The 26126-nt window shown below is 47.2% G+C and overlaps 1 protein-coding gene across 1 annotated transcript in view; it reads right to left on the bottom strand.

Moving 5' to 3' along the window:
* Positions 1-26126, bottom strand: part of LOC128692515 (pseudouridylate synthase RPUSD2) — a 141570-nt gene that overhangs the window by 114248 nt on the left and 1196 nt on the right. The window contains exon 2 of the mRNA XM_070090117.1: positions 13086-13166. Coding sequence (XP_069946218.1) covers positions 13086-13166 — 81 coding nt within the window. The remainder of the gene's footprint in view (positions 1-13085; positions 13167-26126) is intronic.

The raw sequence follows: 26126 nt of genomic DNA, 5'->3' as shown, positions 1-26126 counted from the left end.
GGGAAGATCAACTGGTTGCAGATGGAGAGGGTGATAGGTCGAATGCTGAGGCACAACAAGGCTATCAAGAGCCACTGGAAAAATCAAGGGAGAAACTGACCACATACAGGCAGGATCCAGAGCCACAGAGGGTGAGGCAATGCGAGGAAGAAAGGGCAAACTCAGTGTTTATCCATGGGCTTCAGGAGAGAGAGGAAAGGACACACACTGAAAGGAAGCAGGAAGAAAGGAAGGAGATTGAGAAAATCATAACAGAAATAGGTGAAGAGAGGGACGAGATTGTAAATTTTCAGAGAATAGGGGGGTACTCGAAGGTGAGAAACCGACCAATCAAGCTGATTCTCAGGACGGAAACAGTGCGGAACAGGATCCTCCAAGAGAAACCACGATTGAAATACTCGGAAGAGTACAAGAGGGTGTTCCTAGACAGAGACAGAACAAAATCAGAACGACAGCAGCTGAGGGAGAGGACAAAAAAGCGAAAGGAGCTAGGAAAAGAGACAAGGAGGGAACCAGCAGAGGTCTGTCAGAGCAGGACAGAACAGCAAGGGCAAGCACACACACAACTACTCTCAGAACCATACAACCTATCACACCATCCCAACACACCCTACAATCCATACCCACAGCCTCCACCCAACACCAAGCTATAGAACCCCACAGTATGCCACCAGGTCTCCCACCCTCACAGGCCCCCCAAACCACAGTGTTGGAAAGGAAACTGAAGGTATGGTACACAAACGCTGATGGAATAACAAATAAGTGGGAGGAGTGGCAAGAAAGAGTCAAAGAAGCATCACCGGACATCATAGCTCTCACAGAAACCAAGCTTACAGGTATGATAACAGATGCCATCTTTCCAACGGGATACCAAATCCTGAGGAAAGACAGAGGGAACAGGGGGGGTGGAGGAGTGGCGTTGCTGATCAAAAATCGCTGGAATTTTGATGAGCTGGAGAGAGAAGATAGCGGAGAAGAAAGTGATTACTTAGTGGGAACACTTCACTCTGGAGGTCCCAAGGTGGTAATAGCAGTGATGTATAACCCACCACAGAACAGCAGGAGGCCAAGGCAAGAGTACGACGAGAGCAATAGAGCGATGGTTGACACACTAGCTAGAGTGGCCAGAAGAGCTCATGCATGCAGGGCAAAGCTCCTGATCATGGGTGACTTTAACCACAAGGAGATAGATTGGGAGAACTTGGACCCACATGGGGGCCAAGATACTTGGAGGGCTAAGATGATGGAGGTGGTACTGGAGAACTTCATGTACCAACACGTAAGGGACACTACAAGAGAGAGAGGAGAGGATGAACCAGCAAGGCTGGACTTAGTATTCACCTTCAGTAGTGCAGATATCGAGGACATCACATATGAAAGACCCCTTGGGGCCAGTGACCATGTGGTTGTAAGCTTCGAATACACAGTAGAGCTACAAGTGGAGGGAGAAGCAGGAAGGCCAGGACGAATGAAGCCAAACTACAAGAAAGGGGACTACACAGGAATGAGGAACTACCTGAACGGGGTTCAGTGGGACAGAGAACTGGCAGGGAAACCAGTTAATGAGATGATGGAATATGTAGCAATAAAATGCAAGGAGGCTGAGGAGAGGTTTGTACCCAAGGGTAACAGGAGTAATGAAAAAGCCAGGATGAGCCCATGGTTTACCCAAAGGTGCAGGGAGGCAAAAACCAAGTGTGCTAGGGAATGGAAGAAATATAGAAGGCAAAGGACCCAGGAGAATAAGGAGAACAGTCGTAGAGCCAGAAATGAATATGCACAGATAAGAAGGGAGGCCCAAAGACAATATGAAAATGACATAGCAGCGAAAGCCAAATCTGACCCGAAACTGTTGTACAGCCACATCAGGAGGAAAACAACAGTCAAGGACCAGGTAATCAGGCTAAGGAAGGAAGGAGGAGAGACAACAGGAAATGACCGGGAAGTATGTGAAGAACTCAACAAGAGATTCAAAGAAGTGTTCACAGAGGAGACAGAAGGGACTCCAGAAAGACGGAGAGGTGGGGCACACCACCAAGTGCTGGACACAGTGCACACAACCGAGGAAGAAGTGAAGAGGCTTCTGAGTGAGCTAGATACCTCAAAGGCAATGGGGCCAGATAACATCTCCCCATGGGTATTGAGAGAGGGAGCAGAGGCGCTATGTGTACCCCTAACAACAATATTCAATACATCTATCGAAACAGGGAGATTGCCTGAGGCATGGAAGACAGCAAATGTAGTCCCAATCTTTAAAAAAGGAGACAGACATGAAGCATTAAACTACAGACCAGTGTCACTGACATGTATAGTATGCAAAATCATGGAGAAGATTATCAGGAGAAGAGTGGTGGAACACCTAGAAAGGAATGATCTCATCAACAGCAGCCAGCATGGTTTCAGGGACGGGAAATCCTGTGTCACAAACCTACTGGAGTTCTATGACATGGTGACAGCAGTAAGACAAGAGAGAGAGGGGTGGGTGGATTGCATTTTCTTGGACTGCAAGAAGGCGTTTGACACAGTTCCACACAAGAGATTGGTGTAAAAACTGGAGGACCAAGCAGGGATAACAGGGAAGGCACTACAATGGATCAGGGAATACTTGTCAGGAAGACAGCAGCGAGTCATGGTACGTGGCGAGGTGTCAGAGTGGGCACCTGTGACCAGCGGGGTCCCGCAGGGGTCAGTCCTAGGACCAGTGCTGTTTCTGGTATTTGTGAACGACATGACGGAAGGAATAGACTCTGAGGTGTCCCTGTTTGCAGATGACGTGAAGTTGATGAGAAGAATACACTCGATCGAAGACCAGGCAGAACTACAAAGGGATCTGGACAGGCTGCAGAACTGGTCCAGCAATTGGCTCCTGGAGTTCAATCCCACCAAGTGCAAAGTCATGAAGATTGGGGAAGGGCAAAGAAGGCCGCAAACGGAGTACAGTCTAGGGGGTCAGAGACTACAAACCTCACTCAAGGAAAAAGATCTTGGGGTGAGTATAACACCAGGCACATCTCCTGAAGCGCACATCAACCAAATAACTGCTGCAGCATATGGGCGCCTAGCAAACCTCAGAACAGCATTCCGACATCTTAATAAGGAATCGTTCAGGACCCTGTACACCGTATACGTTAGGCCCATATTGGAGTATGCGGCACCAGTTTGGAACCCACACCTAGCCAAGCACGTAAAGAAACTAGAGAAAGTGCAAAGGTTTGCAACAAGACTAGTCCCAGAGCTAAGAGGTATGTCCTACGAGGAGAGGTTAAGGGAAATCAACCTGACGACACTGGAGGACAGGAGAGATAGGGGGGACATGATAACGACATACAAAATACTGAGAGGAATTGACAAGGTGGACAAAAACAGGATGTTCCAGAGATTGGACACAGTAACAAGGGGACACAGTTGGAAGCTAAAGACACAGATGAATCACAGGGATGTTAGGAAGTATTTCTTCAGCCACAGAGTAGTCAGTAAGTGGAATAGTTTGGGAAGCGATGTAGTGGAGGCAGGATCCATACATAGCTTTAAGCAGAGGTACGATAAAGCTCACGGCTCAGGGAGAGTGACCTAGTAGCGATCAGTGAAGAGGCGGGGCCAGGAGCTCGGACTCGACCCCCGCAACCTCAACTAGGTGAGTACAACTAGGTGAGTACACACGCACGCACGCGCGCGTAGGAGAAAGGGTCAGGGATTGGAAAGGGGGAGGGTAAACATGCCAGGGCACTGTCAGTCAATGGCTAGACGTCATGCAGATGAGGGGATGGCGGGAAGAAAGATTGAGGTGAGAGAAAAGGATTGAGGGGAGGGGTCGATAGCTGAGGGAGGGGGACAGGGGGCATGACATGCTGACTTTTTGTCCTCCGCCCCTGTCCCATACTTCGCCTCCCCCACTTCTACACCCTCCTTTCCCCTCACCCACACCTCCCCCATTCCCCCACTACTACCACTACCCCTCATAATCCCCCCTCACTCTACCTACCTGCCTCCCCTCTCCCCTCGAGATCGATGCCCAGCGCAGGTAAGCGCCAGGTGGTTGGGGGAGGGGAAGGGAGGGGTGTGATTAACTCATTCTTCGCGAGGTCGACATGGGCACAAGCGTCCCTGGTGGGTAAAGGGGAGAGGGGCGGGTGAAGCAGGTAGGAGTGTCGACCTTGTGGGTAGTTAGCGGCATAGCACCTTATTCCACCCCCCTGGCAACCAAATCACTGTGTCTGGTGTTTAGGGAGAATATACTGACTAATGATGCATGCAGGGAGGTAGAGGAGGGAAGGGGAGGTGAGAGAGGGGAGGGAAGGGGAGGTGAGAGGGGGGAGGGGAGGGAAGGGAAAGTGAGAGAGGGTAGGGAAGGGGAATTGAGAAAGGGGAGGGCCAGAGAGAGGGAAAGGGGGGTGAGGAGGAAGAAGGAATAAAAGAGGGAAGGAAGGTAAAGGAAAGGGAGGGAGGAAGGTAAAGGGGCGTGCAGGTGAGGGATAGAATATGAAGTACAAGATAAATAAATCAGCCTAACCTAATTTTAACTAGCCGAACTTAACCTAACCTCACCTAACCTAACTTAACCCAACCTCACCTAACCTAACTTAACCTAACCTAACCTAACCTAACCTCACCTAACCTAACTTAACCTAACCTCGCCTAAGGTAAGTGAACATAACAAATGCTAAAATTTCTGGTCCTTTTCAGTCGTGCAGAAACATGAAACTTGATGTCCAGAATTGTGGGATTTATAGTGTTGGATACCAAAGGTTGCTGAGTCCTCTGTGAGATAAACGTTGACAACCTGACAGTCATAACTGACACGCTAACAGAGAGAGAGAGAGAATAGAATATATATATATATATATATATATATATATATATATATATATATATATATATATATATATATATATATATATATATATATATATACACACAGAGAGAGAGAGAGAGAGAGAGAGAGAGAGAGAGAATAAAGAAATCCAGGGTAGGAGCAAGACAGAAACCTGAGGAAACAAGCAGGAGAGTCAGAAATATATTCAAGAATATAAAAAAAATATACATGAAAGATAGTTTGAAAATGAAGTAACATCAAAGGCCATAGCAGAAACAAAGTTACTCTACAACCACATATGAAGACCATTCTGAAGGACCAAGTGAAAATGTTGAAGACGATGGAACACTGACAGAATATGACAAGTATGCAAAGAACTTAGAAGATTGAAAGAAGACTTACCGAAGAGTTACCAGAAGGCAGTCAGACCAGTTCAGTAGGCACTTGAAAGTTACAGCACAAAAGTACCGATGAAATAACCGAGTTTAAGGTAACAAAAACAATGGGACCACATAACATATCTCTATGGATGCTGAGAGAAAGTCGAGCCACAATGTAATCAAGCGGGAAAAAGATATGCCATTAAACTCTCCAAGTACGACAAGTGCCAGAAAATTTAAAAGAAGGCAAATGTGGTCCTCGTCTACCTGGAGGGCATTCCGGGGATCAACGCCCCTGCGGCCCGGTCCACGACCAGGCCTCCCGGTGGATCAGGGCCTGATCGTATATATATATAAAAAAGGCGAGATGGACATAAGGCACTGAACTATTGGCCGCTATATTTTAACACGCATTATGTCTAAAGTTGGAAAACAATAGTAAGGAAAAGGATATTGGAACACCTGGTAAGGGAATACTTTACAAAAAACCTGTCCTTGAAATTTGCTGGAATTCTATAAGTAACAAGACTGCATCTTCTTGGACTACAGGAAAACATCTCGTACAATACCATACCAGAGATAAGTCCGGAAATTAGCAGAACAAGAAAGGTTAAAATACAAAGTGCTTCAGTGAGTCAGGGAGTACCTGGAGTTTACCTGGAGAGAGTTCCGGGGGTCAACGCCCCCGCGGCCCGGTCTGTGACCAGGCCTCCTGGTGGATCAGAGCCTGATCAACCAGGCTGTTGCTGCTGGCTGCACGCAAACCAAAGTACGAGCCACAGCCCGGCTGGTCAGGAACCAACTTTAGGTGCTTGTCCAGTGCCAGCTTGAAGACTGCCAGGGGTCTGTTGGTAATCCCCCTTATGTGTGCTGGGAGGCAGTTGAACAGTCTCGGGCCCCTGACACTTATTGTATGGTCTCTTAACGTGCTAGCGACACCCCTGCTTTTCATTGGGGGGATGTTGCATCGTCTGCCAAGTCTTTTGCTTTCGTAGTGAGTGATTTTCGTGTGCAAGTTCGGTACTAGTCCTTCTAGGATTTTCCAGGTGTATATAATCATGTATCTCTCCCTCCTGCGTTCCAGGGAATACAGGTTTAGGAACCTCAAGCGCTCCCAGTAATTGAGGTGTTTTATCTCCGTTATGCGCGCCGTGAAGGTTCTCTGTACATTTTCTAGGTCAGCAATTGCACCTGCCTTGAAAGGTGCTGTTAGTGTGCAGCAATATTCCAGCCTAGATAGAACAAGTGACCTGAAGAGTGTCATCATGGTCTTGGCCTCCCTAGTTTTGAAGGTTCTCATTATCCATCCTGTCATTTTTCTAGCAGATGCGATTGATACAATGTTATGGTCCTTGAAGGTGAGATCCTCCGACATGATCACTCCCAGGTCTTTGACGTTGGTGTTTCGCTCTATTTTGTGGCCAGAATTTGTTTTGTACTCTGATGAAGATTTAATTTCCTCGTGTTTACCATATCTGAGTAATTGAAATTTCTCATCGTTGAACTTCATATTGTTTTCTGCAGCCCACTGAAAGATTTGGTTGATGTCCGCCTGGAGCCTTGCAGTGTCTGCAATGGAAGACACTGTCATGCAGATTCGGGTGTCATCTGCAAAGGAAGACACGGTGCTGTGGCTGACATCCTTGTCTATGTCGGATATGAGGATGAGGAACAAGATGGGAGCGAGTACTGTGCCTTGTGGAACAGAGCTTTTCACCATAGCTGCCTCGGACTTTACTCTGTTGACGACTACTCTCTGTGTTCTGTTAGTGAGGAAATTATAGATCCATCGACCGACTTTTCCTGTTATTCCTTTAGCACGCATTTTGTGCGCTATTACGCCATGGTCACACTTGTCGAAGGCTTTTGCAAAGTCTGTATATATTACATCTGCATTCTTTTTGTCTTCTAGTGCATCTAGGACCTTGTCGTAGTGATCCAATAGTTGAGACAGACAGGAGCGACCTGTTCTAAACCCATGTTGCCCTGGGTTGTGTAATTGATGAGTTTCTAGATGGGTGGTGATCTTGCTTCTTAGGACCCTTTCAAAGATTTTTATGATATGGGATGTTAGTGCTATCGGTCTGTAGTTCTTTGCTGTTGCTTTACTGCCCCCTTTGTGGAGTGGGGCTATGTCTGTTGTCTTTAGTAACTGTGGGACGACCCCCGTGTCCATGCTCCCTCTCCATAGGATGGAAAAGGCTCGTGATAGGGGCTTCTTGCAGTTCTTGATGAACACGGAGTTCCATGAGTCTGGCCCTGGGGCAGAGTGCATGTGCATGTCATTTATCGCCTGTTCGAAGTCATTTGGCGTCAGGATAACATCGGATAGGCTTGTGTTAACCAAATTCTGTGGCTCTCTCATAAAAAATTCATTTTGATTTTCGACTCTGTCTGGTTAGCGGCTTGCTAAAAACTGAGTCATATTGGGACTTGAGTAGCTCACTCATTTCCTTGCTGTCATCTGTGTAGGACCCATCTTGTTTAAGTAGGGGCCCAATACTGGACGTTGTTCTCGACTTTGATTTGGCATAGGAGAAGAAATACTTTGGGTTTCTTTCGATTTCATTTATGGCTTTTAGTTCTTCCCGCGATTCCTGACTCCTATAAGATTCCTTTAGCTTAAGTTCGATGCTTGCTATTTCTCTGACCAGTGTCTCCCTACGCATTTCAGATATATTGACCTCTTTTAGCTGCTCTGTTATTCTTTTCCGTCGCCTGTAAAGGGAGCACCTGTCTCTTTCTATTTTACATCTACTCCTCCTTTTTCTTAGAGGAATAAGCCTTGTGCATACATCGAGTGCCACTAAGTTAATCTGTTCTAGGCATAAGTTGGGGTCTGTGTTGCTTAGTATATCTTCCCAGCTTATATCGGTTAGGACTTGGTTTACTTGGTCCCACTTTATGTTTTTGTTATTGAAGTTGAATTTGGTGAATGCTCCCTCGTGACTAGTCTCATTATGTCGGTCTGGGGCTCCACGCATACATGTCTGAACCTCAATTATGTTGTGATCTGAGTATATTGTTTTTGATATGGTGACATTTCTTATCAGATCATCATTGTTAGTGAAGATGAGGTCTAGTGTATTCTCCAGTCTAGTAGGCTCTATTATTTGCTGGTTTAAATTGAATTTTGTGCAGAGATTTAAAAGCTCGTGTGAGTATGAGTTTTCATCAGAGCTGCCTCCTGGTGTTATTACTGCAACAATATTATTTGCTATATTCCTCCATTTTAGGTGCCTTAAGTTGAAATCCCCCAGGAGCAAGATGTTGGGTGCAGGAGCTGGAAGATTTTCCAGACAGTGGTCAATTTTTAACAGCTGTTCCTGGAATTGCTGGGATGTTGCATCTGGAGGCTTGTAGACTACCACAATGACTAGGTTTTGGTTCTCGACCTTTACTGCTAAAACTGAATAAAAGAAGATATAGAATAACAGTAAGGAATGAGACATCAGAATGGGGGAGAGTAACGAGTCGGGTTCTTCAAGGACTAGTGTTAGGGCCACTGATGTTCTTCTTGTGAATAACCTACCAGAGTGCATCGAGTTCTATGTGTTAGTGTTTGCAGATGATGTACAGTTGATGATAAGGATTAGAACACTAGACGAGAGTGATAGCCTCCAGAGAGATCTTGACAGACAAAAGATGTGGTAAACAAGCGGGTTTACGAGTTAAACCCGAACAAATACAAGATGATGCAAACTGGAGAAAGTGAGGAACAGACTGGACACAATGCGTCGCTGACGGAAAGAAGATGTAAACATCAGAGAATAAAACGGATCTGGTGCGAGAGCATCAAGCATATCGCCAGATAAAAAACGTATAGCATTAGCGGCATATGCAAGATTGGTAACTCTCACTAGAATTCAAGAACTTGAATAAAGAATCCTTCAGAATGTTATATACGATATATGTAAGGTGTGTGTGCAGCCCCAGCATGATGGAGCCCACACCTGGACAAGCCTATGAAGAAACTCGAAAAGTTCCATAGGTTTGCAATCATCTTGTACCAACGCTCGCAGGACTGAAGTATGAGGAAACTAAACCTGAGAGGAGAGAAGGACAAAGAACAGGCGGTTATGATTACTGAGTAAAAAATTCTAAGAGTAATTCATAGGTTATGATAGGGACAAACTGAATTAAGAGGACCATGATCAAGGGGACACAAGTGGAAGCTAAAGACACAGATGAACCACAGGAAAGACAGTAATTCATTAGTCTAAGGGTCGTTAAAAAGTGTAATGACTTGGATGAGGCAGTGGTGGAGGCAAATTCAATACACAGCTTCAAGAGTAGATATGATGAGGCTCAAGAGGCCAAAAGTCAGTGATGAAGATCAAAGTGGTCTGGAAGGCGGAGTCAAGTGGTAAGTCTCGACCCCTGTAAACAAATCGGCAAGTACACCTCTCCCTTCCTCGTTCCAAGCCCCTCCGTCCCAATGTGTCACCCACACCCCCCTCCTTGTCTCCCCCACCCTACCTCTCCTTGTCCCCCCCACCCTACCTCTCTTTGTCCCCCCACACCACCCCTCCTTGTCTCACCCACACCATTCCTTCATCCCCCCACCCATCCTTGCTTCTTCCCTCAAGCTATCCCTTCCTGCCTCGCCCCACCAAGTCACCAGCCCCTGCCTCACTCCTAAGTCACCCCCATGCCTTCCCCAAGCCATCCCTGCCTCACCTCGACTAGCCAGTGTCAACACACTGCCATTATTCATGTGACCTCCTAGAAACCCTGACCAGTTGTGTGCAGGGGAGGAAAGGATTGGGAGAGAGGAGAGGAGAGAAGCAGGGGAGAGTAAAGAAATAGAGAAGCAGCAGAGAGGGAGAGGAAAGTGTAGAAGAGAAGATGGAAGAAACAAGCTAGGGGAGTGGAGGGAGATGATTGGAGGGGAGGAGATGAGCGGGGAAGGGGAGGAGTACCCCACTCTTTAATATCTTAAATGTTGTTGTATCCACTTATACATTCTTATTCCTCGTGTGTGTGCGTACTCGATCAGTTATTTTGAATACTTTAAGTACGTTTTAGTGGGTCAAGGCCTGTACAACCAGATTGGTACTACTGGCCACACACAGTCCAGAGTGCGAACCACAGCCAGGCTGGTCAAGAACTTATCAAGTTCCTCTTGAAGATAACCAGAGGTCTGTTGGCAATTCCTTTATGCACTGAGGGCATTGAAATGTCTGAGGCCTTTGACATTTACTGAATTCTCTCTTAGTGTACTCGTCGCGTCCCTGCTTTTTACTGGAGGTACTCTACACAGTTTACCAAGTCTCTTGCTTTCCTACGGAGTGATTTGGTGTGAAGGTTTGGAACCAGTCCCTCTAGGATTTTCCAGGTGTAAATTCTGATGTACTTTTCTCGTCTACGTCCAGAAGACTTAATCATTACCAGTAGTTCAGATGTTCGAGTGAATATATGAGGACGCTGAAAGTTCTCTGTACGTTTTCTAGCTGAGCAACCTCGTCTGCCTTGAAGGAAGCTGTTAGTATACAGTATTTCAGGCTGGTCTTGAATGATCAATAAGTTGTCTTAGATGCTTTGACTCTAAGAAGATCCATAGTAAACTATTTTATTGTTCTTACTTGGGTTGAGACCTTGTAAGTTTACAACCACAAAAGTAGTTGCTGTGCTGGGGAGCTTGTTTGGACTTAGTATCAGAGACTGATGAGCCTACCACTGACTTTGTTTCCAGTCCAGCATGGTTCCTATCACTGCTTGCCATTCTTTTTCGTTTCCTGGCACTAATAAATCACTACTGTGAGTATGGTTGCAAATTGTCTCGTGCAACTGAGCGCTGACAGTGCCTCGCCTCGTTCCCCGCTACGGATCGAAGTATTTACAGGTCTTGTGTCGACAAATGTCTATATTTAGGTCGAATTGGCATCTACTATTTCTTGTACAGTCGATCCATGTCTTCAGATACCCCATGCCTAGTACCAACACTGGAATAATCTGATGAATTAGACACTTGTGCAGCACTTGGGTATCTTTATTGTGAAAACGTTTCGCCAGTCAGTGACTTCATCACTCAATCGACTCAACCTGGAGTCAATATAATGGACTCCAAGTTGAGGGACAGATTACCTCAAACTCCATTCTTCTGTATATTGGACTGAGGAAGCCACTGGTTGAGGAAACGTTTCCACAATAAAGATACCCATTTATCTACATTACTTGAACGGTCTGCTGACTGAACAACCTGAGTTAGCATTAGCGCCTACTTAATTTTGTCAGTCAATTTTCACTTAGTACCAGGATTCGGGTTGTCAGGTGAGTACTGGTTCCTGTACGTCGTTGATGTCTGTCTCCCTGAGTCCGCATACTCAGTTCCTGACCCCCCCCCCCCTATACTAGCTTGATCGACATTACTGTTTTCTGGCAACTTGAGCCAGAAGCTGCGTATAAAGTTTTCCCTCTACTTCTTCAACGAAGTGTTTCATCTGTTCAGCCTCCCTGAGGCTTAAAAAGTACTTCCTAATATCACTAACTCTACACCTTCCATCAGTGTCCCTTCCTCATTGGTTCTCATAATTCAGTTTATCCCTGTCTGCTTTATCAATTCCTCTTAAAATTTTGTGCGTCTACATGTACACGCCTGTGTGTGCTTGTCTGCATGTGCGTGTCTATACATGCATGTCTACTAAGAGCACCTCGAACTAGAGTCGATTTTGAGAATCACTGTATCCCTCCCCTTGACCCGGTTCTAGACCAGACAAAGCCTCCCGGTTGCTGGCCGGTGTGACCAGACTTGGTGCCAGCCGCACGTATTCCCATGTACGCTCCACAGCTCATTTGAAAAGGAACTTGAGGAACTAAGTTCCCTATTAAAGGCAACAAGAGGTTTGATGGTAATTCCCCCTCCCCCTTATGCATGAAGGGAGCATGCGGAAGAGTCTTGGTCCTCCTACATTTGTTGAGTTCTCTTAGTGTACTCATCACGCTCTCTCCTAAATTGAAGGTATTTTGCACAGTCTGTCAAGTGTTTTACTTTTATCTGGAGTAATTTCAGTGTGCTAATTTGGGAATAATCGCTCCAGAATTTTCCTACAGCCCAGTTAAAAGGACTTCAAAGTATTTCCAGTAGTTCAGATGATTGACTGAATTTGAACGAGCAATGAAGGTTCTCTGGATGTTTTCCAGTTCCTCAGTCTCTCCTACCTTGACGGATGCTGTAATATACAACAATATTCCAGCCTAAAGACAACAAGTGACTTGTGGAGAATCATCACTGGCTCTGCATCTTTTATTTTATATGTTCTAGTTATCCGACGAATTATTTTTCTTGCTGTTACAGTAATAACGTTGTGATCCTTGAATGTGAGATCCTGTCAGAGTCTTCAGACTGTACTTCCAGTCTATGGAATGATTTCAGCTCGTCTTGTGATCAATTTCAGTTCTTATTTCATCATTTTTTGCATAGCGAAGTAAACGAATTTTGTCCTCGAACATTAAATTGCTATTAGTGGCCGACTGGAAGACTTTGTTTATATCACCTTCAAGGTTCGATGTGTCCTCGATGCTGGCCACTCTCATACAGATTCTCGTATCCTCTGCAAAGAGGATACTATTATTGTCTCTTTGTCGGATATAAGAATCTCGATGTCGGATTTATCAATGTCTCATGTCGGATATATGAATGTTTCTGTGTCGGATATAAGACTCGCTGTATGTCGGATATATATATATTTTTTTTTTATGTCGGATATAAGAATGACAAAGACTGTACCTTGAGAAGTAGAGCTGTTCAGTGTGGCAGCTCCTGATATGGGTTCTAGGTAAAGACCACAGCGCCGGCTGTAAACAACACAGACACAAACCTGCTTGGGGGGTAAAAAAAACAATAAAATGGTTAAAATCTCTAAAGAAAAAATTGGCATCTTTTGTGTTACCTTTTTGATGTCTGTGTTATCCAGAGACTCCTCCTCCGCCTTCCTCTTCTCTCGCCGGAAGTTTGGGTTGAACTCGGCATCCTGGGGAAAAGAAAAAGCTTTGTCAGAACAGTGTCTTAAGTGACCCCCAGGAGCACAAATTTCTAAAACGAAAGTAGTAAGACTCTCCAAACTCATCAAAAATATATCAAAGGAGTTAAAAATCAAGGTAATTTATCGTAGCTGTATTTTAAAATACAGATGATTGTGTATGAATTGTGAAAAAAATACTCTGTCACAAGTACAGATCCTCCCCGACTTACGTCCGAATTCCGTTCCGACCGTCCGATCGGATTTCGAAATGGAAGGATGTGGGAATTATGTTAGCATGGCATGTAGCAGTGGTATACCTGTACAACACACTTTTAACCTAATTTCTGTCATGATTATCTCTCTCTCTCTTTATCAACCTGCTTTATTAACAAACTGATGTTCCTTACTTGTAGGTATCATTCATAGTATAGTTTCTATATTTACGTACATATATATTTTTTTCTAATTTATAGTGTAGTTTTTTCGGTCGTATGTGCGGACGAACGTAAGTCGCATAAGTCGGAAGTCGGGGAGGATCTGTATGTTACAAGAATCAGCACACATTTCCTAGAGTGACTCCGTAACAACATTCACACAGCCATTACTCATGTCATAACTTGTGACATGAGTTAAAATCATTGTAGTTCATTATAGCAGCATTCTACCAGCATTTCATAAACAGACATGTCTGAATGCTACACTTACCTCCAGGCTTCGTGTAATTATAATTTTAATTGAAGCTGAATTGAATTAATTAAATTTTTTTAGTAATTGGAACTCAACTTTTAGATTCATAAGTAATTGTTGCTCAGCTTATACCTGGTTAAATTACATTATAAAACTGGGCACTATGATATTTAAAGTACACGTCAGATAGTACAAAATTGTACATTGTGATGTACTGCCTGTTGTTTGGGTCACGTCCAGTACTTGTACTGCCCTGAGTCATGGTTGTACTTGTACTGCCCTGAGTCATGGTTGTACATGTACTGCCCTGAGTCATGGTTGTACATGTACTGCCCTGAGTCATGGTTGTACATGTACTGCCCTGAGTCATGGTTGTACTTGTACTGCCCTGAGTCATGGTTGTACTTGTACTGCCCTGAGTCATGGTTGTACTTGTACTGTCCTCAGTCATGGTTGTACTTGTACTGCCCTCAGTCATGGTTGTACTTGTACTGCCCTGAGTCATGGTTGTACTTGTACTGCCCTGAGTCATGCTTGTACTTGTACTGCCCTGAGTCATGCTTGTACTTGTACTGCCCTCAGTCATGGTTGTACTTGTACTGCCCTGAGTCATGGTTGTACTTGTACTGCCCTCAGTCATGCTTGTACTTGTACTGCCCTGAGTCATGGTTGTACTTGTACTGCCCTGAGTCATGGTTGTACTTGTACTGCCCTGGGTCATGGTTGTACTTGTACTGCCCTGAGTCATGGTTGTACTTGTACTGCCCTGGGTCATGGTTGTACTTGTACTGCCCTGAGTCATGGTTGTACTTGTACTGCCCTGGGTCATGGTTGTACTTGTACTGCCCTGAGTCATGCTTGTACTTGTACTGCCCTGAGTCATGGTTGTACTTGTACTGCCCTGGGTCATGTTTGTACTTGTACTGCCCTGAGTCATGCTTGTACTTGTACTGCCCTCAGTCATGGTTGTATTTGTACTGCCCTCAGTCATGGTTGTACTTGTACTGCCCTCAGTCATGGTTGTACTTGTACTGCCCTCAGTCATGGTTGTACTTGTACTGCCCTGAGTCATGGTTGTACTTGTACTGCCCTCAGTCATGGTTGTACTTGTACTGCCCTCAGTCATGCTTGTACTTGTACTGCCCTCAGTCATGGTTGTACTTGTACTGCCCTGAGTCATGGTTGTACTTGTACTGCCCTCAGTCATGGTTGTACTTGTACTGCCCTCAGTCATGGTTGTACTTGTACTGCCCTGAGTCATGCTTGTACTTGTACTGCCCTGAGTCATGGTTGTACTTGTACTGCCCTGAGTCATGGTTGTACTTGTACTGCCCTCAGTCATGGTTGTACTTGTACTGCCCTGAGTCATGGTTGTACTTGTACTGCCCTCAGTCATGGTTGTACTTGTACTGCCCTGAGTCATGGTTGTACTTGTACTGCCCTCAGTCATGGTTGTACTTGTACTGCCCTGAGTCATGGTTGTACTTGTACTGCCCTGAGTCATGGTTGTACTTGTACTGCCCTGAGTCATGGTTGTACTTGTACTGCCCTCAGTCATGGTTGTACTTGTACTGCCCTCAGTCATGGTTGTACTTGTACTGCCCTCAGTCATGGTTGTACTTGTACTGCCCTCAGTCATGGTTGTACTTGTACTGCCCTGAGTCATGGTTGTACTTGTACTGCCCTCAGTCATGGTTGTACTTGTACTGCCCTCAGTCATGGTTGTACTTGTACTGCCCTCAGTCATGGTTGTACTTGTACTGCCCTGAGTCATGGTTGTACTTGTACTGCCCTGAGTCATGGTTGTACTTGTACTGCCCTCAGTCATGGTTGTACTTGTACTGCCCTCAGTCATGGTTGTACTTGTACTGCCCTCAGTCATGGTTGTACTTGTACTGCCCTCAGTCATGGTTGTACTTGTACTGCCCTCAGTCATGGTTGTACTTGTACTGCCCTCAGTCATGGTTGTACTTGTACTGCCCTCAGTCATGGTTGTACTTGTACTGCCCTGAGTCATGGTTGTACTTGTACTGCCCTCAGTCATGGTTGTACTTGTACTGCCCTCAGTCATGGTTGTACTTGTACTGCCCTCAGTCATGGTTGTACTTGTACTGCCCTGAGTCATGCTTGTACTTGTACTGCCCTCAGTCATGGTTGTACTTGTACTGCCCTGAGTCCTGGTTGTACTTGTACTGCCCTGAGTCATGCTTGTACTTGTACTGCCCTGAGTCATGGTTGTACTTGTACTGCCCTGAGTCATGCTTGTACTTGTACTGCCCTGAGTCATGGTTGTACTTGTACTGCCCTGAGTCATGCTTGTACTTGTACTGCCCTCAGTCATGGTTGTACTTGTACTGCCCTGGGTCATGGTTGTACTTGTACTGCCCTGAGTCATGCTTGTACTTGTACTGCCCTCAGTCATGCTTGTACTTGTACTGCCCTGAGTCATGGTTGTACTTGTACTGCCCTGAGTCATGCTTGTACTTGTACTGCCCTCAGTCATGCTTGTACTTGTACTGCCCTGAGTCATGGTTGTACTTGTACTGCCCTGAGTCATGGTTGTACTTGTACTGCCCTGAGTCATGGTTGTACTTGTACTGCCCTGAGTCATGCTTGTACTTGTACTGCCCTCAGTCATGGTTGTACTTGTACTGCCCTGGGTCATGGTTGTACTTGTACTGCCCTGAGTCATGCTTGTACTTGTACTGCCCTCAGTCATGCTTGTACTTGTACTGCCCTGGGTCATGGTTGTACTTGTACTGCCCTGAGTCATGCTTGTACTTGTACTGCCCTCAGTCATGGTTGTACTTGTACTGCCCTCAGTCATGGTTGTACTTGTACTGCCCTCAGTCATGGTTGTACTTGTACTGCCCTCAGTCATGGTTGTACTTGTACTGCCCTCAGTCATGGTTGTACTTGTACTGCCCTCAGTCATGGTTGTACTTGTACTGCCCTCAGTCATGGTTGTACTTGTACTGCCCTCAGTCATGGTTGTACTTGTACTGCCCTCAGTCATGGTTGCACTTGTACTGCCCTGAGTCATGGTTGCACTTGTACTGCCCTCAGTCATGGTTGCACTTGTACTGCCCTCAGTCATGGCTGTACTTGTACTGCCCTCAGTCATGGTTGTACTTGTACTGCCCTGGGTCATGGTTGTACTTGTACTGCCCTCAGTCATGGTTGTACTTGTACTGCCCTCAGTCATGGTTGTACTTGTACTGCCCTCAGTCATGGTTGTACTTGTACTGCCCTGAGTCATAGTTGTACTTGTACTGCCCTCAGTCATGGTTGTACTTGTACTGCCCTCAGTCATGGTTGTACTTGTACTGCCCTCAGTCATGGTTGTACTTGTACTGCCCTCAGTCATGGCTGTACTTGTACTGCCCTCAGTCATGGTTGTACTTGTACTGCCCAGGGTCATGGTTGTACTTGTACTGCCCTGAGTCATGGTTGTACTTGTACTGCCCTGAGTCATGGTTGTACTTGTACTGCCCTGAGTCATGGTTGTACTTGTACTGCCCTGAGTCATGGTTGTACTTGTACTGCCCTGAGTCATGGTTGTACTTGTACTGCCCTGAGTCATGGTTGTACTTGTACTGCCCTCAGTCATGGTTGTACTTGTACTGCCCTCAGTCATGGTTGTACTTGTACTGCCCTGAGTCATGGTTGTACTTGTACTGCCCTGAGTCATGGTTGTACTTGTACTGCCCTCAGTCATGGTTGTACTTGTACTGCCCTGGGTCATGGTTGTACTTGTACTGCCCTGAGTCATAGTTGTACTTGTACTGCCCTCAGTCATGGTTGTACTTGTACTGCCCTCAGTCATGGTTGTACTTGTACTGCCCTGGGTCATGGTTGTACTTGTACTGCCCTCAGTCATGGTTGTACTTGTACTGCCCTGGGTCATGGTTGTACTTGTACTGCCCTGAGTCATGGTTGTACTTGTACTGCCCTGAGTCATGGTTGTACTTGTACTGCCCTGAGTCATGGTTGTACTTGTACTGCCCTGAGTCATAGTTGTACTTGTACTGCCCTGAGTCATGGTTGTACTTGTACTGCCCTCAGTCATGGTTGTACTTGTACTGCCCTGGGTCATGGTTGTACTTGTACTGCCCTCAGTCATGGTTGTACTTGTACTGCCCTCAGTCATAGTTGTACTTGTACTGCCCTCAGTCATGGTTGTACTTGTACTGCCCTCAGTCATGGTTGTACTGCCCTGAGTCATAGTTGCACTTGTACTGCCCTGAGTCATAGTTGTACTTGTACTGCCCTGAGTCGTAGTTGTACTTGTACTGCCCTGAGTCATAGTTGTACTTGTACTGCCCTCAGTCATGGTTGTACTTGTACTGCCCTCAGTCATGGTTGTACTTGTACTGCCCTCAGTCATGGTTGTACTTGTACTGCCCTCAGTCATGGTTGTACTTGTACTGCCCTCAGTCATGGTTGTACTTGTACTGCCCTCAGTCATGGTTGTACTTGTACTGCCCTCAGTCATGGTTGTACTTGTACTGCCCTCAGTCATGGTTGTACTTGTACTGCCCTCAGTCATGGTTGTACTTGTACTGCCCTGAGTCATGGTTGTACTTGTACTGCCCTGAGTCATGGTTGTACTTGTACTGCCCTGAGTCATGGTTGTACTTGTACTGCCCTGAGTCATGGTTGTACTTGTACTGCCCTGAGTCATAGTTGTACTTGTACTGCCCTCAGTCATGGTTGTACTTGTACTGCCCTGAGTCATGGTTGTACTTGTACTGCCCTCAGTCATGGTTGTACTTGTACTGCCCTGAGTCATGGTTGTACTTGTACTGCCCTGAGTCATGGTTGTACTTGTACTGCCCTGAGTCATGCTTGTACTTGTACTGCCCTCAGTCATGGTTGTACTTGTACTGCCCTGGGTCATGGTTTTACTTGTACTGCCCTCAGTCATGGTTGTACTTGTACTGCCCTGAGTCATGGTTGTACTTGTACTGCCCTCAGTCATGGTTGCACTTGTACTGCCCTGAGTCATGGTTGTACTTGTACTGCCCTCAGTCATGGTTGTACTTGTACTGCCCTGAGTCATGGTTGTACTTGTACTGCCCTGAGTCATGGTTGTACTTGTACTGCCCTGAGTCATGCTTGTACTTGTACTGCCCTCAGTCATGGTTGTACTTGTACTGCCCTGGGTCATGGTTGTACTTGTACTGCCCTCAGTCATGGTTGTACTTGTACTGCCCTGAGTCATGGCTGTACTTGTACTGCCCTGGGTCATGGTTGTACTTGTACTGCCCTCAGTCATGGTTGTACTTGTACTGCCCTGGGTCATGGTTGTACTTGTACTGCCCTGAGTCATGGTTGTACTTGTACTGCCCTCAGTCATGGTTGCACTTGTACTGCCCTCAGTCATGGTTGCACTTGTACTGCCCTCAGTCATGGTTGCACTTGTACTGCCCTCACTCATGGTTGCACTTGTACTGCCCTGAGTCATGGTTGTACTTGTACTGCCCTCAGTCATGGTTGCACTTGTACTGCCCTCAGTCATGGTTGCACTTGTACTGCCCTCAGTCATGGTTGCACTTGTACTGCCCTCAGTCATGGTTGCACTTGTACTGCCCTGAGTCATGGTTGTACTTGTACTGCCCTCAGTCATGGTTGCACTTGTACTGCCCTCAGTCATGGTTGCACTTGTACTGCCCTCAGTCATGGTTGCACTTGTACTGCCCTGAGTCATGGTTGTACTTGTACTGCCCTGAGTCATGGTTGCACTTGTACTGCCCTGAGTCATGGTTGCACTTGTACTGCCCTCAGTCATGGTTGCACTTGTACTGCCCTCAGTCATGGTTGCACTTGTACGGCCCTGAGTCATGGTTGTACTTGTACTGCCCTCAGTCATGGTTGCACTTGTACTGCCCTCAGTCATGGTTGCACTTGTACTGCCCTCAGTCATGGTTGCACTTGTACTGCCCTCAGTCATGGTTGCACTTGTACTGCCCTCAGTCATGGTTGCACTTGTACTGCCCTGAGTCATGGTTGTACTTGTACTGCCCTCAGTCATGGTTGCACTTGTACTGCCCTCAGTCATGGTTGCACTTGTACTGCCCTCAGTCATGGTTGCACTTGTACTGCCCTGAGTCATGGTTGTACTTGTACTGCCCTCAGTCATGGTTGCACTTGTACTGCCCTGAGTCATGGTTGCACTTGTACTGCCCTCAGTCATGGTTGCACTTGTACTGCCCTCAGTCATGGTTGCACTTGTACTGCCCTGAGTCATGGTTGTACTTGTACTGCCCTCAGTCATGGTTGCACTTGTACTGCCCTCAGTCATGGTTGCACTTGTACTGCCCTCAGTCATGGTTGCACTTGTACTGCCCTGAGTCATGGTTGCACTTGTACTGCCCTGAGTCATGGTTGCACTTGTACTGCCCTCAGTCATGGTTGCACTTGTACTGCCCTCAGTCATGGTTGCACTTGTACTGCCCTCAGTCATGGTTGTACTTGTACTGCCCTCAGTCATGGTTGCACTTGTACTGCCCTCAGTCATGGTTGCACTTGTACTGCCCTGAGTCATGGTTGTACTTGTACTGCCCTCAGTCATGGTTGCACTTGTACTGCCCTCAGTCATGGTTGTACTTGTACTGCCCTCAGTCATGGTTGTACTTGTACTGCCCTCAGTCATGGTTGCACTTGTACTGCCCTGAGTCATGGTTGTACTTGTACTGCCCTCAGTCATGGTTGTACTTGTACTGCCCTGAGTCATGGTTGTACTTGTACTGCCCTGAGTCATGGTTGTACTTGTACTGCCCTCAGTCATGGTTGTACTTGTACTGCCCTGAGTCATGGTTGTACTTGTACTGCCCTGAGTCATAGTTGTACTTGTACTGCCCTGAGTCATGGTTGTACTTGTACTGCCCTCAGTCATGGTTGTACTTGTACTGCCCTCAGTCATGGTTGTACTTGTACTGCCCTCAGTCATGGTTGCACTTGTACTGCCCTCAGTCATGGTTGCACTTGTACTGCCCTGAGTCATGGTTGTACTTGTACTGCCCTCAGTCATGGTTGCACTTGTACTGCCCTGAGTCATGGTTGCACTTGTACTGCCCTCAGTCATGGTTGCACTTGTACTGCCCTCAGTCATGGTTGCACTTGTACTGCCCTGAGTCATGGTTGTACTTGTACTGCCCTCAGTCATGGTTGCACTTGTACTGCCCTCAGTCATGGTTGTACTTGTACTGCCCTGAGTCATAGTTGTACTTGTACTGCCCTCAGTCATGGTTGTACTTGTACTGCCCTCAGTCATAGTTGTACTTGTACTGCCCTCAGTCATGGTTGTACTTGTACTGCCCTGAGTCATGGTTGTACTTGTACTGCCCTGAGTCATGGTTGTACTTGTACTGCCCTGAGTCATGGTTGTACTTGTACTGCCCTGAGTCATAGTTGTACTTGTACTGCCCTCAGTCATGGTTGTACTTGTACTGCCCTCAGTCATGGTTGTACTTGTACTGCCCTCAGTCATAGTTGTACTTGTACTGCCCTCAGTCATGGTTGTACTTGTACTGCCCTGAGTCATGGTTGTACTTGTACTGCCCTGAGTCATGGTTGTACTTGTACTGCCCTGAGTCATAGTTGTACTTGTACTGCCCTCAGTCATGGTTGTACTTGTACTGCCCTCAGTCATGGTTGTACTTGTACTGCCCTCAGTCATAGTTGTACTTGTACTGCCCTCAGTCATGGTTGTACTTGTACTGCCCTCAGTCATGGTTGTACTTGTACTGCCCTCAGTCATGGTTGTACTTGTACTGCCCTGAGTCATGGTTGTACTTGTACTGCCCTGAGTCATGGTTGTACTTGTACTGCCCTGAGTCATAGTTGTACTTGTACTGCCCTGAGTCATAGTTGTACTTGTACTGCCCTGAGTCATAGTTGTACTTGTACTGCCCTCAGTCATGGTTGTACTTGTACTGCCCTCAGTCATGGTTGTACTTGTACTGCCCTCAGTCATGGTTGTACTTGTACTGCCCTGAGTCATAGTTGTACTTGTACTGCCCTGAGTCATAGTTGTACTTGTACTGCCCTCAGTCATGGTTGTACTTGTACTGCCCTCAGTCATGGTTGTACTTGTACTGCCCTCAGTCATGGTTGTACTTGTACTGCCCTGAGTCATGGTTGTACTTGTACTGCCCTGAGTCATGGTTGCACTTGTACTGCCCTGAGTCATGGTTGTACTTGTACTGCCCTGAGTCATGGTTGCACTTGTACTGCCCTGAGTCATGGTTGTACTTGTATTGCCCTCAGTCATGGTTGTACTTGTACTGCCCTGAGTCATGGTTGTACTTGTACTGCCCTGAGTCATGGTTGCACTTGTACTGCCCTGAGTCATGGTTGTACTTGTACTGCCCTCAGTCATGGTTGTACTTGTACTGCCCTCAGTCATGGTTGTACTTGTACTGCCCTCAGTCATGGTTGTACTTGTACTGCCCTGAGTCATTGCTGTACTTGTACTGCCCTGAGTCATGGTTGTACTTGTACTGCCCTCAGTCATTGCTGTACTTGTACTGCCCTCAGTCATGGTTGTACTTGTACTGCTAAATGAGACAACTATGTAATATTTGGGGATCTGTATTCTGGAAAAGTTTCGCCAGCCAGTTGTTTCTTTAATCCAATACAGAGAAAAACTGGGAGATGAGGAGTTTGAGGTAATCAGTCCCTCAGCCTTGAGTCAGTGTGTTGACTCCATCAATCTTGACAAAAAATATGCGCGGAAAAGTGGCTTATGAACGGTAGACAGGTAAAGTGAAGCAGTGGTACACGGTGTCACCATTGGTAGATGGTGTCACCAGTGGTAGATGGTGTCACCAGTGGTAGACGGTGTCACCAGTGGTAGATGGTGTCACCAGTGGTAGATGGTGTCACCAGTGGTAGATGGTGTCACCTGTGGTAGATGGTGTCACCAGTGATAGACGGTGTCACCAGTGGTAGACGGTGTCACCAGTGGTAGATGGTGTCACCAGTGGTAGATGGTGTCACCAGTGGTAGATGGTGTCACCAGTGGTAGACGGTGTCACCAGTGGTAGACGGTGTCACCAGTGGTAGACGGTGTCACCAGTGGTAGACGGTGTCACCAGTGGTAGACGGTGTCACCAGTGGTAGATGGTGTCACCAGTGGTAGATGGTGTCACCAGTGGTAGATGATGTCACCAGTGGTAGACGGTGTCACCAGTGGTAGACGGTGTCACCAGAGGTAGATGGTGTCACCAGTGGTAGATGGTGTCACCAGTGGTAGATGGTGTCACCAGTGGTAGATGGTGTCACCAGTGGTAGATGGTGTCACCAGTGGTAGACGGTGTCACCAGTGGTAGACGGTGTCACCAGTGGTAGACGGTGTCACCAGTGGTAGATGGTGTCACCAGTGGCAGACGGTGTCACCAGTGGTAGACGGTGTCACCAGTGGTAGATGGTGTCACCAGTGGTAGACGGTGTCACCAGTGGTAGACGGTGTCACCAGTGGTAGACGGTGTCACCAGTGGTAGATGGTGTCACCAGTGGTAGATGGTGTCACCAGTGGTAGATGGTGTCACCAGTGGTAGACGGTGTCACCAGTGGTAGATGGTGTCACCAGTGGTAGATGGTGTCACCAGTGGTAGATGGTGTCACCAGTGGTAGACGGTGTCACCAGTGGTAGACGGTGTCACCAGTGGTAGACGGTGTCACAAGTGGTAGATGGTGTCACAAGTGGTAGATGGTGTCACCAGTGGTAGACGGTGTCACCAGTGGTAGATGGTGTCACCAGTGGTAGACGGTGTCACCAGTGGTAGACGGTGTCACCAGTGGTAGACGGTGTCACCAGTGGTAGACGGTGTCACCAGTGGTAGATGGTGTCACCAGTGGTAGATGGTGTCACCAGTGGTAGATGGTGTCACCAGTGGTAGATGGTGTCACCAGTGGTAGATGGTGTCACCAGTGGTAGATGGTGTCACCAGTGGTAGATGGTGTCACCAGTGGTAGATGGTGTCACCAGTGGTAGATGGTGTCACCAGTGGTAGACGGTGTCACCAGTGTTAGACGGTGTCACCAGTGTTAGACGGTGTCACCAGTGGTAGACGGTGTCACCAGTGGTAGATGGTGTCACCAGTGGTAGATGGTGTCACCAGTGGTAGATAGTGTCACCAGTGGTAGATAGTGTCACCAGTGGTAGATAGTGTCACCAGTGGTAGACGGTGTCACCAGTGGTAGACGGTGTCACCAGTGGTAGATGGTGTCACCAGTGGTAGATAGTGTCACCAGTGGCAGATGGTGTCACCAGTGGTAGATGGTGTCACCAGTGGTAGATGGTGTCACCAGTGGTAGACGGTGTCACCAGTGGTAGACGGTGTCACCAGTGGTAGATAGTGTCACCAGTGGTAGATGGTGTCACCAGTGGTAGATAGTGTCACCAGTGGTAGATGGTGTCACCAGTGGTAGATGGTGTCACCAGTGGTAGACGGTGTCACCAATGGTAGATGGTGTCACCAGTGGTAGATGGTGTCACCAGTGGTAGACGGTGTCACCAGTGGTAGACGGTGTCACCAGTGGTAGATTGTGTCACCAGTGGTAGATTGTGTCACCAGTGGTAGATTGTGTCACCAGTGGTAGATGGTGTCACCAGTGGTAGATTGTGTCACCAGTGGTAGATGGTGTCACCAGTGGTAGACGGTGTCACCAGTGGTAGATGGTGTCACCAGTGGTAGATTGTGTCACCAGTGGTAGATGGTGTCACCAGTGGTAGATTGTGTCACCAGTGGTAGATGGTGTCACCAGTGGTAGATGGTGTCACCAGTGGTAGATGGTGTCACCAGTGAAAAACTTCGCTCGTGGAAGTACGTTATAGGTATTAAAAACACATTTTGAAGACTTCTGCGCATCACGAACTGAAGATGTTGTTGTGTCTGTCAAACTATATCTGTACATTACTTGTAGTGACCAGAGTTTTGTTGGTGTGGAGTGTGTGACTGTGCTTCTCCCTCACTCACACTCGTGTGGAGTGTGTGACTGTGCTTCTCCCTCACTCACACTCGTGTGGAGTGTGTGACTGTGCTTCTCCCTCACTCACACTCATGTGGAGTGTGTGACTGTGCTTCTCCCTCACTCACACTCGTGTGGAGTGTGTGACTGTGCTTCTCCCTCACTCACACTCGTGTGGAGTGTGTGACTGTGCTTCTCCCTCACTCACACTCGTGTGGAGTGTGTGACTGTGCTTCTCCCTCACTCACACTCATGTGGAGTGTGTGACTGTGCTTCTCCCTCACTCACACTCGTGTGGAGTGTGTGACTGTGCTTCTCCCTCACTCACACTCATGTGGAGTGTGTGACTGTGCTTCCCCCTCACTCACACTCGTGTGGAGTGTGTGACTGTGCTTCTCCCTCACTCACACTCATGTGGAGTGTGTGACTGTGCTTCTCCCTCACTCACACTCGTGTGGAGTGTGTGACTGTGCTTCTCCCTCACTCACACTCATGTGGAGTGTGTGACTGTGCTTCTCCCTCACTCACACTCGTGTGGAGTGTGTGACTGTGTTTCTCCCTCACTCACACTCGTGTGGAGTGTGTGACTGTGCTTCTCCCTCACACTCATTTGGAGTGTGTGACTGTGCTTCTCCCTCACTCACACTCGTGTGGAGTGTGTGACTGTGCTTCTCCCTCACTCACACTCGTGTGGCGTGTGTGACTGTGCTTCTCCCTCACTCACACTCATGTGGAGTGTGTGACTGTGCTTCTCCCTCACTCACACTCGTGTGGAGTGTGTGACTGTGCTTCTCCCTCACTCACAGTCATGTGGAGTGTGTGACTGTGCTTCTCCCTCACTCACACTCATGTGGAGTGTGTGACTGTGCTTCTCCCTCACTCACAGTCATGTGGAGTGTGTGACTGTGCTTCTCCCTCACTCACACTCGTGTGGAGTGTGTGACTGTGCTTCTCCCTCACTCACACTCATGTGGAGTGTGTGACTGTGCTTCTCCCTCACTCACACTCGTGTGGAGTGTGTGACTGTGCTTCTCCCTCACTCACACTCGTGTGGAGTGTGTGACTGTGCTTCTCCCTCACTCACACTCGTGTGGAGTGTGTGACTGTGCTTCTCCCTCACTCACACTCGTGTGGAGTGTGTGACTGTGCTTCTCCCTCACTCACACTCGTGTGGAGTGTGTGACTGTGCTTCTCCCTCACTCACACTCGTGTGGAGTGTGTGACTGTGCTTCTCCCTCACTCACACTCGTGTGGAGTGTGTGACTGTGCTTCTCCCTCACTCACACTCGTGTGGAGTGTGTGACT

Source organism: Cherax quadricarinatus, chromosome 30 (assembly GCF_038502225.1).
Source record: "Cherax quadricarinatus isolate ZL_2023a chromosome 30, ASM3850222v1, whole genome shotgun sequence".
NCBI lineage: Eukaryota > Metazoa > Arthropoda > Malacostraca > Decapoda > Parastacidae > Cherax > Cherax quadricarinatus.
This window is presented reverse-complemented; position numbering and strand designations above follow the sequence as displayed.